Below are 16053 nucleotides of genomic sequence, written 5' to 3'. Positions count from 1 at the left end.
TTTACCCCCAACCTTACATTAAAAGGTGATTTGCAGCTGTGTAATTTTTTTTTTTTGGGGGGGGGGAGGTTGTTTATACAGTCAATGATTGTCAAACACCTTGGAATTTGGGCAATTTGGCTCCTGAACACCGCAAAGCCGGAAGTGATTGTTAAGGTTTGTGAACTACTTTTGGAAGCCGAATGTCTGATGGAGCTTCCACAGCTTCTGATTGGCTGCAGGAGCTTCCTGCAGCCAATCAGAAGGCGAGATTTGGTTTTCGAACATTTTGGAAGTCAAACGGACTTCCGGAATGGATTCTGTTCAACTTCCAAGGTACGACTGTTTTATGTCTTGAAAAGCATCCTAAAACTATATGGTGAAGGGCCAAATATAATCCTATAAATCAATAAATTAAATCAAATAATTTTCTGGGTGGAACACCGTCGATTGAACTTCCATGTTTTCAGAGGATTTGGTTCACACATTCTGATGTGAGTCATCAAATGTTGAATTACTGTGATGCACAGCATGTGTATGAATCATCTTTGAGAAATGCAAATTGATTCTCCACGAGCCCATTATGCATAAAGGTATTTACATCTCCCAAAATATTTCCTCCCCGTTGTGATCTACTCCTCCTCTTATTTTCCTTTCTCTTATTTTCCATGCTGGGCTGGAGAAATGGGAACCACGACCTAGTTAAATTAAGAGAAAATAAGAGGTTGAGCAAACTTTGTTGCTTTCGTCACCTTTGCTTTCCCCAGTAGTTTCCTAGGGATGTTAAAAAGTGTGTATAAAGCAGGAATCCATTCATTATTTACCACATTGGTATCTCCACTGTGTAGTCTAAGCATTGAATTTTATTGAAGGAATGATCATCATAATTAACAATTATATACAGCTTTCGAGGGTAAAAAGTGCTTCACATATATTATTATCTCAGTAATTCTTAGCACATACAGGAGGCAGGTAATCTACCCAGCATTCTAAATGGCTGCTGAAACTAAAGGATGGTGGTTTTCCTGAAGCTATCTATTGAGTGCCCAGATCTTAACCTGGGACTCACGTCTCCTGGTCACTCGGCTACATTAGACATCCTTTCACTGCAGTCCTTATTTTTAATAGCTTCCATGCCCGATAATGTTTCACTTTACACCCTTTAGCGATACCATTCCTTTAGGACATTTTAATGGTTTTCTGTTGGACAGGGATGCACCTGTGCTAGTTGCATCACTTAGAATATACCCTAAAGAGCAGCATGAGAACTGCTTCTCTGTGATGCAGCCTCATGTCATTGTGGTGAGCATCCTTCTGGGCCAATAGCAATTTGGCGAAGACAAGAAAGTGCTTGTGTGGCCATTTGAGTCCATACCACAGGAAAGCAACTTCCTCCTCTTTGACTGCATATGAAGGAGAGCTCAAGGTCTGCTTTACCTGAAGAAAATTGTCAGATAATAATTCCAGTTAAAGGTAAAGGTAAAGGAACCCCTGACTATTCGGTCCAGTCGTGACCGACTCTGGGGTTGCGGTGCTCATCTCGCTTTATTGGCCGAGGGAGCCAGCGTACAGCTTCCGGGTCATGACTAAGCCGCTTCTGGCAAACCAGAGCAGCGCACGGAAATGCCATTTACCTTCCCACCAGAGCAGTACCTATTTCTCTACTTGCACTTTGACGTGCTTTCGAACTGCTAGGTTGGCAGGAGCAGGGATCGAGCAACGGGAGCTCACCCCGTTGCGGGGATTCAAACTGCTGACCTTCTGATCGGCAAGTCCTAGTCTCTGTGGCTTAATCCAGTTACTTGTTGCCAGTAAAAGCTACAAACATGAGTCTGACCAAAGTGCGAGAGGCAGTGGAAGACAGGAGTGCCTGGCGTGCTCTGGTCCACGGGGTCACGAAGAGTCGGACACGACTAAATGACTAAACAACAACAACAACAATAAAATTTCTATTCATAGTTCTTCTGTGTAACTTAGGCTAATCATAACAATAACTATTGTTAACTATTGTTGATTTATTTATACCCTGCCTTTTTACCAGATGGGTCTCAGGGTGTATTCTTTGACTTCTGCTAAACAGTAGTACAGTTGCTGATGGTCCAAAAACTTCTAGTGCAGTGCACTGACATATTATATTGCAGTTTGACCTGGGTCGTCCGTCCCACGGCCTTCAGAGGTGAGGCAGGGGGCAATTGGAGAAAGGGCCGACCCAGTGACAGTGCCCCACCTTGGAACACCCTCCTGCAGACAGATCCTAGTGCCGGATTAAAAACTTTTTATTTGTCCAGAATTTTATTTCCTTTTGATGTACCAATTAGTGCTTACACTTCCTTTGTTCATGACAATTTAAAAATAATTTTCTATGCTTTCATTTTACCAGCATTGTAGTTGGGTTGGTTTTACGATTGTGTGCTGCTTTGAGATGAATTTTAGTTGGAAAGTGACGAATGTGGAGTGTATGTTAAAGATAAAAGGTATGTAATATGACTCTGATGGAACATCAGGAAGAACTTTCTGACAGTAAGAGATGTTCGATGGTGGAATTGTCTCCTTCCAGAGGTTGCGGGCTCTCCTTCCTTGATCTAGTTGAGATTCCTGCATTGAGGGGGTTGGACTCGATGACTCATCCCTTCCAACTCCATGATTCTGATTCTATGACTGTATATTCAGTTCAGTATTCTTCTCTTCTGTAATTGCCATAACCAGTGATATTTCACCTTTTCTCTCTCGTCTTTCCAGTGGGATGGCGTAGGTCCGCTCCCCGACTGTGCAGAACCACCAAAAGGAATTCAGATGCTGTGGTACCCATCCATAGTCAAACCCTACCTCACACTTCTCTCTGAGTGCTCAAATCCAGATACGTTGGAAGGGGCAGCTGGCGCACTACAAAATCTGGCCGCAGGTAGTTGGAAGGTATGAAACCTATGTCTCTACTTAGTCAAATTCTTAAGTAGCCTGCCACAGGTACATTGAGTCAGTACATGAAAGGTGGGTGCAAAACCAGGAATCGTCGTTGTTAAAAGGTTTTTTTAAAAAAGAAACGCTCACTGTCAAAAATAATAATAATAATAAATTTTTATTTACATCCCGCCCTCCCCAGCCGAAGCCGGGCTCAGGGCGGCTAACAACCATGTAATAATGCTCCTGCCACTCACCCCTCCCTCCCTGTCCTGCAATCCAGTGGAAGCAGGCTTAGAGGAACGATGGCTGGCAACATATACTTTTTTGCAGGACAAAACACATCAAAAAGGTAGTTGCTGCCACCACTCCCTTGTACCAGGGCACCAGAAGACTTAACCCAAGGGAGAAAGTTATTCTTCCTAGTTACCGGTTGCCCCACCCTGCACGTTGCTTCCACAAAATGCAGGCAGAAATTCAACAGATTCAGTAGGCGGCTAAGTAGTCAGGCTCTGGATTCAGGCTTTCCCCCAGAATGGCACACAGGACAAGAAAGTGGCAAACTGACAGAAGGACAAAAAGGCAAACAAGTGATTTGTTTGGCTCCAAGATCTGACTATCTGAACTCTATGCCTCTACATCAAGGGTCAGCAACCTTTCTCAGCCATGGGTCAGTCCACCCTCCCTCAGACCATGTGGGGGGCCGGACAATATTTTGGAGAAAAAAATGAACAAATTCCTATGCCCCACAAATAACCCAGAGATGCATTTTAAATAAAAGCACACATTCTACTCTTGTAAAAACACCAGGCAGGCCCCACAAATAACCCAGAGATGCATTTTAAATAAAAGCACACATTCTACTCATGTAAAAACACCAGGCAGGCCCCACAAATAACCCAGAGATGCATTTTAAATAAAAGCACACGTTCTATTCATGTAAAAACACGCTGATTCCCAGACCGTCCGCGGGCCGGACTTAGAAGGCAATTGGGCTGGATCCGGCCCCCAGGCTTTAGGTTGCCTACCCCTGCTCTACATTAATGGTTAGAAAATAGGCACTGGCCGAAATGATTTCCCCCCTTCATTTGCTCTGCTCACGTGTTTGAGTTGAACAAAGCAGTCTGGTTGCAGGGATATCCAGTTCCACTTGGCACTCATTAACATCCCTCCTGACAACTTTAGCAAAAGACCAAGGATAAATGAGAATACATAGGATGCGGGGCTCCTTATCTGAGGTTGGAGAACAACCCGAAGCTGCTCCATTGACGTACTGTGAGACAAGGATTGATTCTGCAGAAAATCCTTCCTTGGAACTTAATTAGGTACTGTAACACTGACGTGATTTAATACGTTTGTTTCCATATTATGCCAACATGTTTTATTTATTCTACGAAGCCGTTAATTCAGTGTAGTAATCTATATGGACCAGGTAGTAGAGGACATGATTTATCCTGCCAGAGCTAGCTAAAAATAACCCATATATCAATAAGATGCATGGTTTGTCATGTCTAAGGTAAGCATGTTTGACCAAACAATCACTCTTTGAAATGGGAGGTCAGCAAACAAAATTGGTACAGCTGAGCAGTGAATGAAATAATCTGCTTACCTAGAAAACTTGTATAGAATAAACAGTGGCTCTCTAAGCTTCTTCATTCTACCCTGTCAATTTGCCTCAAATGTGTTTGACCCTGGAGGGAGACTGTTTCCAAGAGAAAAGAAAAGTGCCTAATCCACCTTCTATATCCTTTGCTTAAGCAAATTCATTTAGTCTCCTACTTGCCCAGTGGTGGTGCCTTTTCATCATGGAGAAAATATTTATTCACAAAAACCCGACTACAAATAGAGCTTTCTTCATAAAGGTAAAAGGTAAAGGTACCCCTGCCCGTACGGGCCAGTCTTGACAGACTCTGGGGTTGTGCGCCCATCTCACTTAAGAGGCCAGGGGCCAGCGCTGTCCGCAGACACTTCCGGGTCACGTGGCCAGCGTGACATCACTGCTCTGGCAAGCCAGAGCCGCACACGGAAACGCCGTTTACCTTCCCGCTGGTAAGCGGTCCCTATTTATCTACTTGCACCCGGAGGTGCTTTCGAACTGCTAGGTTGGCAGGCGCTGGGACCGAGCAGCAGGAGCGCACCCCGCCGCAGGGATTCGAACCGCCGACCTTTCGATCGGCAAGCCCTAGGCGCTGAGGCTTTAACCCACAGCGCCACCTGCGTCCCCCAGCTTTCTTCATACTTATCAGCAAATGCCCTCTCAATAACATCACTTTTTTGGGTGATATGCAGCAAACAGTATGCTTGTGAAAATACCCAAGTACACACACACACACATATAATAATAATAATAATAATAATAATAATAATAATAATAATAATAATTTATTATTTATACCCCGCCCATCTGGCTGGGCTTCCCCAGCCACTCTGGGCGGCTTCCATAGAAACCAAAAATACACTAAAATATCACACGTTAAAAACTTCCCTGAACAGGGCTGCCTTAAGATGTCTTCTGAATGTCAGGTAGTTGTTTATCGCTTTGACATCTCGTGGGAGGGCGTTCCACAGGGCGGGCGCCACTACCGAGAAGGCCCTCTGCCTGGTTCCCTGTAGCTTTGCTTCTCGCAATGAGGGAACCGCCAGAAGGCCCTCGGCGCTGGACCTCAGCGTCCGGGCAGAACGATGGGGGTGGAGACGCTCCTTCAGGTATACTGGACCGAGGCCGTTTAGGGCTTTAAAGGTCAGCACCAACACTTTGAATTTGAATATATTATTGTTATGAGTTATTGTGTGTGCCAGACACCTATAACCCTAACAAGTATTAAAAGCTACTCAAGCCAAGCTAGCTTCTTGATGAGGTAATCACCTGGGTGAGGGGGGCTAAAGAGAACAAAGGAAAGGGGGCTCTGTGCTAGATGGCAAATGGATGGAGCCTTTCCCCCATGTTTTAGATAGTTAGAAGGACAAAGGCTGAGTTTGATGTGAACCCCTCCTTCATAGGCTCAGGTTGTATATACAGTGGTACCTCGGGTTACGTACTTAATTCGTTCCGGAGGTCCGTTCTTAACCTGAAACTGTTCTTAACCTGAAGCATGACTTTAGCTAATGGGGCCTCCTGCTGCCGTTGCACCACCAGAGCACAATTTCTGTTCTCATCCTGAAGCAAAGTTCTTAACCCAAGGTACTATTTCTGGGTTAGTGGAGTCTGTAACCTGAAGCATATGTAACCCGAGGTACCACTGTATGTATGTAAATAGCCCATATGTCATAAAGACACCAGTGTCCACTGTGCTTCATTCCCAAAAGCAAACATGAACTCTAGGTAAGCACCTGGGACCCCTGAAATCTTGCTTCCTGGGAGATTGGGTTGTATGCAACAGTACTGTAGGCTAAAGCAATCTCTCAAAGGCCAAAACAAATCCTGCTGTGTTTCGGAAGAGATCACAGATGAGACGCTGGGAGTCTCTTTCAGGGAGAAGAGTCTAGAACTACCAGATAGCTAACAAAAAAAACCCCACAACCTTCCTGTGTCATCTCATTAGGGGTGCTAGCGAGATTTTCTGAGCTCTGTACACTTTATCAGAATTGGGCCTTCTACCCTACCCACAAAAGATAGCACAAATTTGTGTAAAATTTATATTCCATGCTTTATATCATATGCAGATGCATTCATATTCATGTCCTTTTTTGCAGAAGGGCTGGGTCCCCGATATAGATAGAAATGAACTTAATAATAATAATAATAATAATAATAATAATAATAATAATAATATCAGGGACTGCAGAATGACAATAGGTGACACTTTGCCTATCGTGGTATTTCCATTTTAGATCATACTTAACCTGTTGAATTTCTCCCCGCTGCAGCTGTTAATAGCACATGTCCACGCCCTCCCCAAGTGCCATTCCTAAGCTATGCAAAGAACCTGAGTTTCATGAGCTGGTTACTGTGACCCCAAAAAAGAGAATTCCACAGCAGAAAATTTGCAGCAGTAAAGTTTAATTTGGAAAGTGTTGAAACTCCCAAATGATGTACTTATGCTCTTACAAAAGACAGCAATATATTTCTGCTATTTGCATCCATATGATAATATATTTCTCATTTTGCACTGTTTATGGAGAATGGGGAGGAGTGTTGCAAGGGGGCAGGAGAAGCCCCCAAAGACAATTTAGTGGTTGCAAACAGCTGATGGAGTAGAGGTTATACCCCCTTCCCTCCCCTTCTCAGAACAGATCCCTCTTTAAGTTGCTGCTGTTTCCCATGCCGTGGATGTAGTTTGCAGTTGCCCACCTTAGATTCTCAGGCTAATTCCTCCAAAGGATAAAGCCTTAGAAACTGAGGTTTTATGATAGCAGTTAAAAACTAAGGGGTATCGTTATATTGCAGTCTTTTCCTCTTTAATTACCTTGACTCTTCTAAGAAGGGACAGTTCCAATGAAGAAGGGGCATCATGATGAGCTGCAATTCTACAGAGCAGTGTCTGCTAGTTATGCCCCACAAATTCCATTATCTATAAATAGTCTCGTAGAATTTAATGCAACTTCCATGCATGCCTTTGACAATTTAGCAGCCACTGGAAGCAAAAGAAATGGATTTTGCTTTCTGGCTTACCTCTCTATGAATTGGAGCAAGCTGTTCCCATAGGAATTGCCTTCCTTTTCATGCTGAGCAATTACTTGAACGCTGATGTCAGACTGATTTATGGAGTAACTGGATGATTAAGTATATTGGCAAGCCATCTAATTTTAAAAGGTGCAAAAGACCCTCTTTTGTCTTTTCCCATTTTTATGGTGTGTGGTTTTTTTTTTTAAAAAAAAAATATCCTTCAGTAGATTTGTGGAAGCTTATTGACCCGCAATCTAGAAATGCAAGGATGTTTCTCAGTGGCTTTCGGCAAACTGAAAGAATAATCAGGACGCACAAGAGTGAATCTATTTCTCAATTCTTGGGGAAGGATGAAGAAGCTGTCTTTCAGCATCTCAGCCTGAATGTGTCCCTGCAGTGCGGACTGCTCAGGATAATTGCTTGCAAATATATCCTAATTGACAGGTTAGGTACCCAGAGATATCTCACATGATTAATAAAGGTGCCTGTAAGGTTCAAGACTTGAAGGCATGAATAAGATTATAGCCTCAATCACAATGACAGTTTGTGGATTCTCTCTGTAGCTTCTCTCTGGGGGGCTAAAGAACTGTTGCTCTATCTGGGGAAACCAGAATGTGGGACAGAATTGTTGTTTTACACATTTTGGCCAGTCTTTCGGCTTCACCTGCTTTGGGCAGCAGACCTCCATGCCTTGTCACATACTGCTTTTGAAACTCATGTCACTTTCAAAACTCATTTGTCATACAGAATGGAGCCTGCCGTCTGAGAAACACAAACACAACATCCATTAGTTGTGTGGTTCTTTTGGATCCTGGGGTTTGTGTCACAGGTTTCCTACAGAGCTACAATTTCCAGAGTGATTTAGCAAACATTCCCTCTTCCTAGGGAACAATTGAGAGTTGTGGGGACAATAGGTCGGGTGGGGGGGTAGAGACTAGGTTATATAATATAATAATAGTATTTATATAACACTTTTCCTAAGTGGTTCAAACACTTTGCTTATATTAGTCATCCTTACAGCCAGCCCGAAACATAGACCAATATCATTATCATCCTTCAGTCCTGGTTTAGGATGAGAATTCTGGTTAGCATTAATCAGTGCCAAAATAATACCTAATGTGGGAGACAATTGAGAAGCATACAATCTCATTGCCCAGTCCGAAGCTTTAACAGTGGCGGGGTTTTTTGGAGGATGCCTTTTCTGAGTTTATTGAAATATAAAAAATAATACATATAAACCATGCCAGAAAAATCACTGGAGCAGGGCAGAAAACAAAGTTTGTTGAATAAGAGACAGTTGCTGAACAGGAATACAACATGGCAACCAAATTTTCCAAAATAGCGTTTTCCACATTCAAGTTTGAAACACCTTTGGAGACAGGCTACTTGTGTTATTTCCCCTGCAGTAGTCAAAGTCCATGTGTTGTAGGTTTTGTTGTGGTTTCCATTTCTGAGCGATGGAGATCCTGGCTGAAGTCAGTATCCCTTCAGCGTTCCTTAGAACATTTTTTTTGTGTTTAATAAAGAAAGTTATGGAGAGGCATTGCTGGAGGATTCAAGTATGTCAGATATTTCTCAATATGCTTCTGTCCAAAATAATGAAACCTGGGGCTCACATCATTGACGGAAAGAAGTTACATCAACACATTTATGAAGCATAAATTATCTGAATGATTTTTAAATTGGGAACTTAGACTTTTGGATTACCTGTTCAAATCAAAGTGATCAGGAATGGGTCGTTTAAAATCACATCTGGCAGTTCATGAACTTCATTTTCTTCTTCTAAATAGCAGACGTCATGGTAATTAATGCCTTGCTCTTGCAATCTGTAGAGCTCCCATTTCTTTTCGTTCTGCCTCATACAATATTTTGTTACAGTGGTCAGTCTATATCCGCGCTGCCGTACGGAAAGAGAAAGGCCTGCCTATACTGGTAGAATTGCTTCGAATAGATAATGACCGGGTAGTATGTGCGGTTGCAACAGCTTTACGGAATATGGCCTTAGATGTCCGAAATAAAGAGTTAATAGGTAAGCGCTTATATTGTGCTATGTCTTGTTGGAAAACATCGTTCTTATCCCTTTCACCTCAGCATGCTGCCGTCAAATTTGTTTGTGTGTGTGATCCCGAAATGCTACTCTTTGAGAAATAACTGCTGGATGTTATTTAGCATTAAAATATTATATTATTTTCTTCTATATTCAGTTATGCTTTAAAAATAAAAATACAGAAAGCATTAGCATGATCTCCTAAGGCTCTGAATGCATGCCCTGACCCAGGATCATTCTTGCCTTGTGTCTCTTCTGACTAGGATCAGAAGTCATTTGCTCAGCCAAACTTTCCCCCTTCTCCCTGACTTAATCCAGTGTGGTTAAATTATCAAAGTTAAGATTGAAGGTATGAGAAAGTGAAAGAAGCGCATGCCTCTTCTCCCCTCTTCAAAAAAACCAGAGTACATCCCCTGGCCCTTTTGTGGATTTCTGTATTTTTATTTTTATTTTTAAATCAAAACCCCAAGGCGGTTGAGCCACTAGGAATTAAAGCATTGTTACGGCTACTGAGTTGAAAAAACCATATGCAGTTTTAATATATTTAGACTGAATATGAGGAGTTTCTACTTGGAATAAAGAACCCTCGTACTTCTGTTGCCTCTCCAGCATATCACGAGAGAACCACTCATGCTATTTTTAGCATAATCTGAAAACTAGGAAGCGACCATTCTTTATATAGGAAGCATACTGAAAATCTGTTCTTGCTTTTATTGAATGATAATTGGCACTGAAAAGCTCATCAGTAATTTGGTTGCTTATAAAATGGCCAAGTTCACTGGCTGCCTGTTGAGTTTTGTTAATGATACTCTCTGGTAATAGAAACAGTGCAAGTTTTACTCTTGAATGGGAGTGTTTTATCCCAGCTGTGGTTTCCATTTATTTCATGTGTATGATTCCTTCTATTGTTCCTATTCACCTCACTTTGAAATTTTTCATACTGTTGCTTTGTTTGGTGAGTATGTGCTACACAAGCCATTGAGTTAGGCTCACCTGCTGTTCACAATAGTTGAGAAGGGACTGCAAAGAATTCAAGAGATACAGTCTGAAAAACAACAACAAATGCTAGCTCTGTCAGGAGGTACCACATGTAGCAATTTGGGTTTTATTCATGCAATGTGACTCAAGATAAAATGGTTGTGCAGGTGGAGTACAAATCGTCTCCTAGGTACTGTCCACAGTATGTAATGTGGAAGAAAACCAGGCAGTGCTGAATGTCACAGCCTCTGCCAGCTATGTTCTGCAGGGAAAAGACTGGTAAAGACTTGAGGTGTAGCAGGACAGTCGAAATGACATTCGTGTCCAAAAGCCATTTTTACTTCATTAATAATAATAATAATAATAATTTTTATTTATATCCCGCCCTCCCCAGCCAAGGCCGGGCTCAGGGTGCTAACAAGCAATAATAAAAACAAGTTGAATGAATACAACTTAAAACAAGATTAAAATACAACATTAAAATATTGAAATATTAAAATATAAAAATGCAGCCTCATCACAAGAGGAGAAAGGGAAAAGAAAAAAGAAAGAGGGGGAGGGAATCAAATTGGCTCCAAGCCAAAGGCCAGGCGGAACAACTCTGTCTTACAGGCCTTGCGGAAAGAAATTAGATCCTGCAGGGCCCTGGTCTCATGAGGCAGAGCGTTCCACCAGGCCGGAGCCAGTGTTGAAAAGGCCCTGGCTCTGGTTGAAGCTAATCTAACTTCCTTAGGGCCCGGGACCACTAGGGTGTTGCTATTTATGGACCTTGAGGCTCTCCATGGGGAGAGGCGGTCCCGTAGGTACGAGGGTCCTAGGCCATGAAGTCTCTCACCACCTAGCCAGTAGTCAACTGATTCAACTTGAGACATGAGATTATTATTTTTTAACCACGCCATACAAAATGCTTATTCTAGTCACTTTTCTTTGGGCCCATGTCCATTTTCTAAACTTTATCATTTGAGGTGGCTGCTTTGAAGCATTCTTTGCTGGCCACCACAACAAAACGCAAAGTGTTTTCTGGGAGCAAATTCTCCACTCATTCTTTAAAGGTGGTTTCTCTGTCCTCACATTTATGGCATGAAAGGCTGCCTTGACTGCCAGTTGACTGGTTTTAATTCTCCAGTGGATAAATATATATTCAGAGGGCCATTGGTCTATCATCTTCAGTCATGTTGGCTACAGTTTAGAAAGGGAAGAATATTAAAGAGTAAAGGAGCTCTCAGAAGGCTTTTCAGAGTTGCTTCAGATGCTGCTTTCCCCATCTCACATTTTTAAGATGTGAAACCTGATCGTTTATGTGTCAATCATCCCTTTATCACTCAGTGGCTTGCAGCCTCAAGTGGAGACCCACCTATCCATGGAAAGACACCACAGATCAATCACCATATAGAGAACTTTCATAGTGCCTCACATTGTTTGAAACACAGTGCTTTTCAGTAGAAGCAATTCACACATTTTAGCCTTAATATATACACAAACAACTCATTTTGTGACAAAAGGTGGGGAAATCACATCACTGAATGATTTCCTCCAGAGTACAAAGGAGCTGATTCAGTTCCAAAACACCAGAAAAGATGATCAGGAGTGATCATGTCATTCCATAGCAAGGCCAGGGCTTTGACCAGATCACCAACTTTCTCCACTGGAATGCTCCACAAGAGCATTCAGGAACACATCCGGTTCCATTGGTTTCCGAGGGTGGGCCATCCGAACAGGCCCTCCACCCTTACTGGGGCGAACTGCCACTGCCCCCTTCTTCCTTTCCTAATATCGCTTTGCACCTCTGCTCCCACCACTGCTTCCAGGAAAGAAAGTACCTCACATGCAATTTTCTAAGATGGAAGCAGCGGGTGCTCCTCCTTGACTCAGTCCCTTTATTCCCTAAGAGGAGGAGGAAGAGGTGGGAGCAGCAATAACAGCAGCAGAACATACAGCCAGTGACTATGTAATTCACTGGTATGCTTTGCTACATCTGCATGAGAAAGTGAGCTCAAGAGTGTTCTCTTAATGCGCATTTGTGTGTGTTGGGACACAGGAGTTCCACATTCAAATACCTTCTTAGCTGTATAGCCAAACGAAATTCCTTGGGCAAATAATGTCATTTTAACTTACGCCATTGCACCTAAAACCTAGCGGATCCTTTATGGTAAACATAAATATAAGCACCAATAGTCAAGAACAGCTGCTTCAAGTGACCTGCGATTCTAAACGCACCATCTTAGGAGTACAATAAGATAAAATGTGTTGTTGAGCCACTGCATAAACTCTCTATAGGTATTAAGTCTCCTGGTGCTAAAGCTATTATCGTATGTTATACAGAGTTCCAAGGGGGGCAGGAGGGGTGGGTGGGATATCTCAGTCTCTCTTGTGAGTCACTAAGAATCCGAAGTACAAAGTACATCTTAAGCAAAGCCTTTTGAGATGATGGTTCTAAGGATGGATTTCAGTACTTTATCCACTGTAGTGAAATGCTTTCTGTTGCTGTGGGACTGAATAGGTATTTGCTTTGCTTTTTTTTTTTTTTTTTTTTTTTTACTAAAGAGCTCAGCCTCTTCCTAGGGATATTGAAATTCCTCTTATTCACTCCCCACATCCACCCCGCAGTCTAAGCATCTCACATTCACCAGGGCTTCTCTGATAAGCTGCGCTCAGCTTCCATAAACTTCAAAGGCAAAGGAAAAATGATTACAGGGAGAGAGAGAGAAAAAGAACTGCACCTTGAGTTCACACTTCAAATGAGAGGGAGAAAATTGATTAAGAATGGGAGATTAGCTTAGTTTTTGATCTGCTCCTCGTTACAATTAGGCATTTCTTGTTCCCCATGCCTTATTTTATTATTATAACATTTATTTCAATACCAAGTCATAAGTAATTACTGTCCAAATACTATCAGTAAGGAGTTCCCAAATATATTTTTAGATGTGCCCACTTAGGAACCCTGCGGGATTTGTTTTTTAAGGGCATCTAAATCTAGTGGCCTTGCTCAATTCCATAACTTCAGGACTTATCCATACTTAACTTTTGCCCTGTGCTTCCTAGGCGCAGCTCTGCACTTTAAAGTTCTGTGTCTGAGCGCTTTCTTTGTTTTCCCCGCTGCTCTCCCCCAGGAAACCCCACTCTTTAAAACAGAATCGGAACAAACAGCAATTCAGGTTTTCCTGAAGTGGCAATTGCTATTTTCTCCAATTCAGCTGTAAAGAGTGGGTTTTTATGGAAGTCTGGGTAAGCCCTTAGTTAAATTTTTATGCAGGCCTTTCTTTTCCTGTACCTTTTCCAGACCTGTATGCAGTATTCCAAATGTTGCTTCATCATCACTTGGCATTATGAGACAGGCTGTTTCGCTCCCCATCTCCTTTCAAATAACTCCTAACTTTGGATTTGCTCCCCCCCCCCACTATGTATAACAAGTTGGCATTTTCAGGGAGTTGTCCACCATAGTACAAAGACATTTTTCCAGGGCAGTCACAAACCATTCATTGTTACATATGGGAAGTTAGCACACAAACACAAAATGTATGTATAGCATAGCACTTACACTAATTCTCAGTTGCTACTTTATTGCTGTTTGCTTGATTGCCATTTACCAAGAGTGGACTTTGGTAATCTTTTGTCATATAGAGCCCTGTGCAAGGCCAAAATGGAGCTTCTCAATTATGAAGCTTCTCAATTTTGTGCTGCCCTGACTGCATTTCCCCACTTTGAAGAGCTGGTTTGGGGGCGCTTCCCAGCCTGCTTGGGTGTTCAGCATCCTGGAAAATTAGGTGCCATCCACAAACACGGCTATGTCACTGCTCAGCCCTGACACCAGATTCTTTTATGAGTAAGTTAAATTGCACCAGTCCTAATACAGATCCTTAGGCAGTGGAGGCTGGTCCGTCAGGGAAAATGAATCACCAACCTATATTCTTTAGCAAAACATGTAGATGTCATTGCATTAACCTGTCATAAGCCTTTTCCATTTTCAGGATATCTGTATACTAGGGAGATTACCTAAATGAAATCTTTAAATTGTGCAGAATGGAGAAGATCTACATGGGCTTCCCATTCCTTCCCTTGTCTGTGCATTCAGCATGCAATCCATCAGCAGAGGGCTGAGGAAAGCAAGATTTTATTGAGGCCCAAGGAACTCCTCCAGGAGCACACCACCTGTACTAGGACTGTATCAAGCCCTAAATGATTTTGATTTTAATTTATGCAAGGCAGCCAAGCAGCATAAAACTGCAACATGGTCTCCGTGCACAGTTGTTTTCCACCAAAGACAAATTAATCATGCTAATGGTCCCACGCATAATTTCCATGGAAGCAAATTAAGAAATGTGTGATCACTACCATGGCCTTATCTTGTAACCCGCTCCCACCTTCCCTCCCCAAGTCTTCAGAGGCTTGGCTTAAAAAGATATTTCTGCATTGAGATTTGCTTTTATAAGCAAACGTTTTCATCCTTTCTTATTACAAGCTTTTTTCATGTTTCCTCCTCTGTGAATTGGGAATTCGTACATGCCAAAACATATGTTTTTAAATAGCAGGAAGCTTTTCATCTCTTCCCATAACATTAGGGTTGTGTCGTGACCCAGGGCTTAGATCAGTCTGCCCCAGGCAAGGAAGATGTTTTCATTTCTGAAGTGGTTCTTGATGTCCCCTGCTTCTTCAGAATCCCCATCATCAGAAAAGACCATAAGGCCACCAGCCACTCTCTTTGGTTTAAGGAGGTCCCATTACTGCCCCACGTTCTGCCTGCTGCTAAATAGCCCATGTATTGGCAAACACTTGTAAATTTTTACCCACTTCTGAGATAATACTGCAGAGATTGAAGCTTTCCAGCTCTGTTTAATCAGTCTGTGGATGTTGCAGGCGCAAGGCTTCCTCTCATGCCCTTCTCTGCATGTGACAGATATATTTTCATTTAGTTTGTGCCGATTACCAGCTGCAGCTGTTGCGGTGCCATGTGCAGAACTCAAAGCCAATTGGCTTTTTCCATGCTACTGCAAGAGTAGTTTCTGGAGAATTAGTAGTGCCATGCTAAAAGCCCACAGAGAGTACTGCATGTGGCATCAGCATGCCCTCAACTAGCTCATCGCATCACACCGTGGCCAAAAATAGGCATGGATTGATTTAAATCTGCAGTGGCCTGGCACTGAGAAGTTCATGAGATAATAGGCTCTCTGTGGCACATCTACAGAAGCTGTTGTAGATTGAAGCTTCTCCCTGTACTTCAGGGAATGCATTTATTTTTTGATAAAATGCTGGAAGTTGGTCAGTGGAATTGTGATGCTCAATGATGCTTGTGAAATCATCCAGTGGCCATTGACACATTTTTTAAAACACTCTTTGATTTGTACCAGACAGATTTACTGAAGGTATTTTCTCACCAAATAGGTCTAAGGACCACAGTCCTTAGCTAACCTGCATGGGAATTAAGTGCAATTCAATATGATAGGTGTTTCTTTCAAGGAAGCAATCTTTGGTGGGAAGGAAATGTACAAATCTTCCATTCAGTTAAAGACTTCAATCCAGCCCCAATCTTTGTCAGATCAAGTGGTTC

The 16053-nt window shown here is 42.4% G+C and overlaps 1 protein-coding gene and 1 long non-coding RNA gene across 9 annotated transcripts in view; one reads left to right on the top strand and one right to left on the bottom strand.

Moving 5' to 3' along the window:
* CTNND2 (catenin delta 2) overlaps positions 1 to 16053 on the top strand; it is a 528002-nt gene that overhangs the window by 457544 nt on the left and 54405 nt on the right. For all 7 annotated transcript variants that reach the window (XM_079984908.1, XM_079984909.1, XM_079984910.1 and 4 more), the window contains 2 exons: positions 2719 to 2892; positions 9362 to 9512. In XM_079984908.1, coding sequence (XP_079841034.1) covers positions 2719 to 2892; positions 9362 to 9512 — 325 coding nt within the window. The remainder of the gene's footprint in view (positions 1 to 2718; positions 2893 to 9361; positions 9513 to 16053) is intronic.
* The window catches only part of LOC307220971, a 54177-nt gene continuing 47643 nt past the window's right edge, over positions 9520 to 16053 (bottom strand). For both annotated transcript variants that reach the window (XR_013841235.1, XR_013841236.1), the window contains one exon: positions 9520 to 10575. This is a non-coding gene — a long non-coding RNA (uncharacterized lncRNA). The remainder of the gene's footprint in view (positions 10576 to 16053) is intronic.

This window comes from Podarcis cretensis, assembly GCF_951804945.1.
Source record: "Podarcis cretensis genome assembly, chromosome: 7".
In the NCBI taxonomy this organism is placed as follows: Eukaryota; Metazoa; Chordata; class Lepidosauria; order Squamata; family Lacertidae; genus Podarcis; species Podarcis cretensis.
The sequence above is the reverse complement of the archived record's forward strand: the minus strand, read 5'-3'. Positions and strand labels throughout refer to the sequence as shown.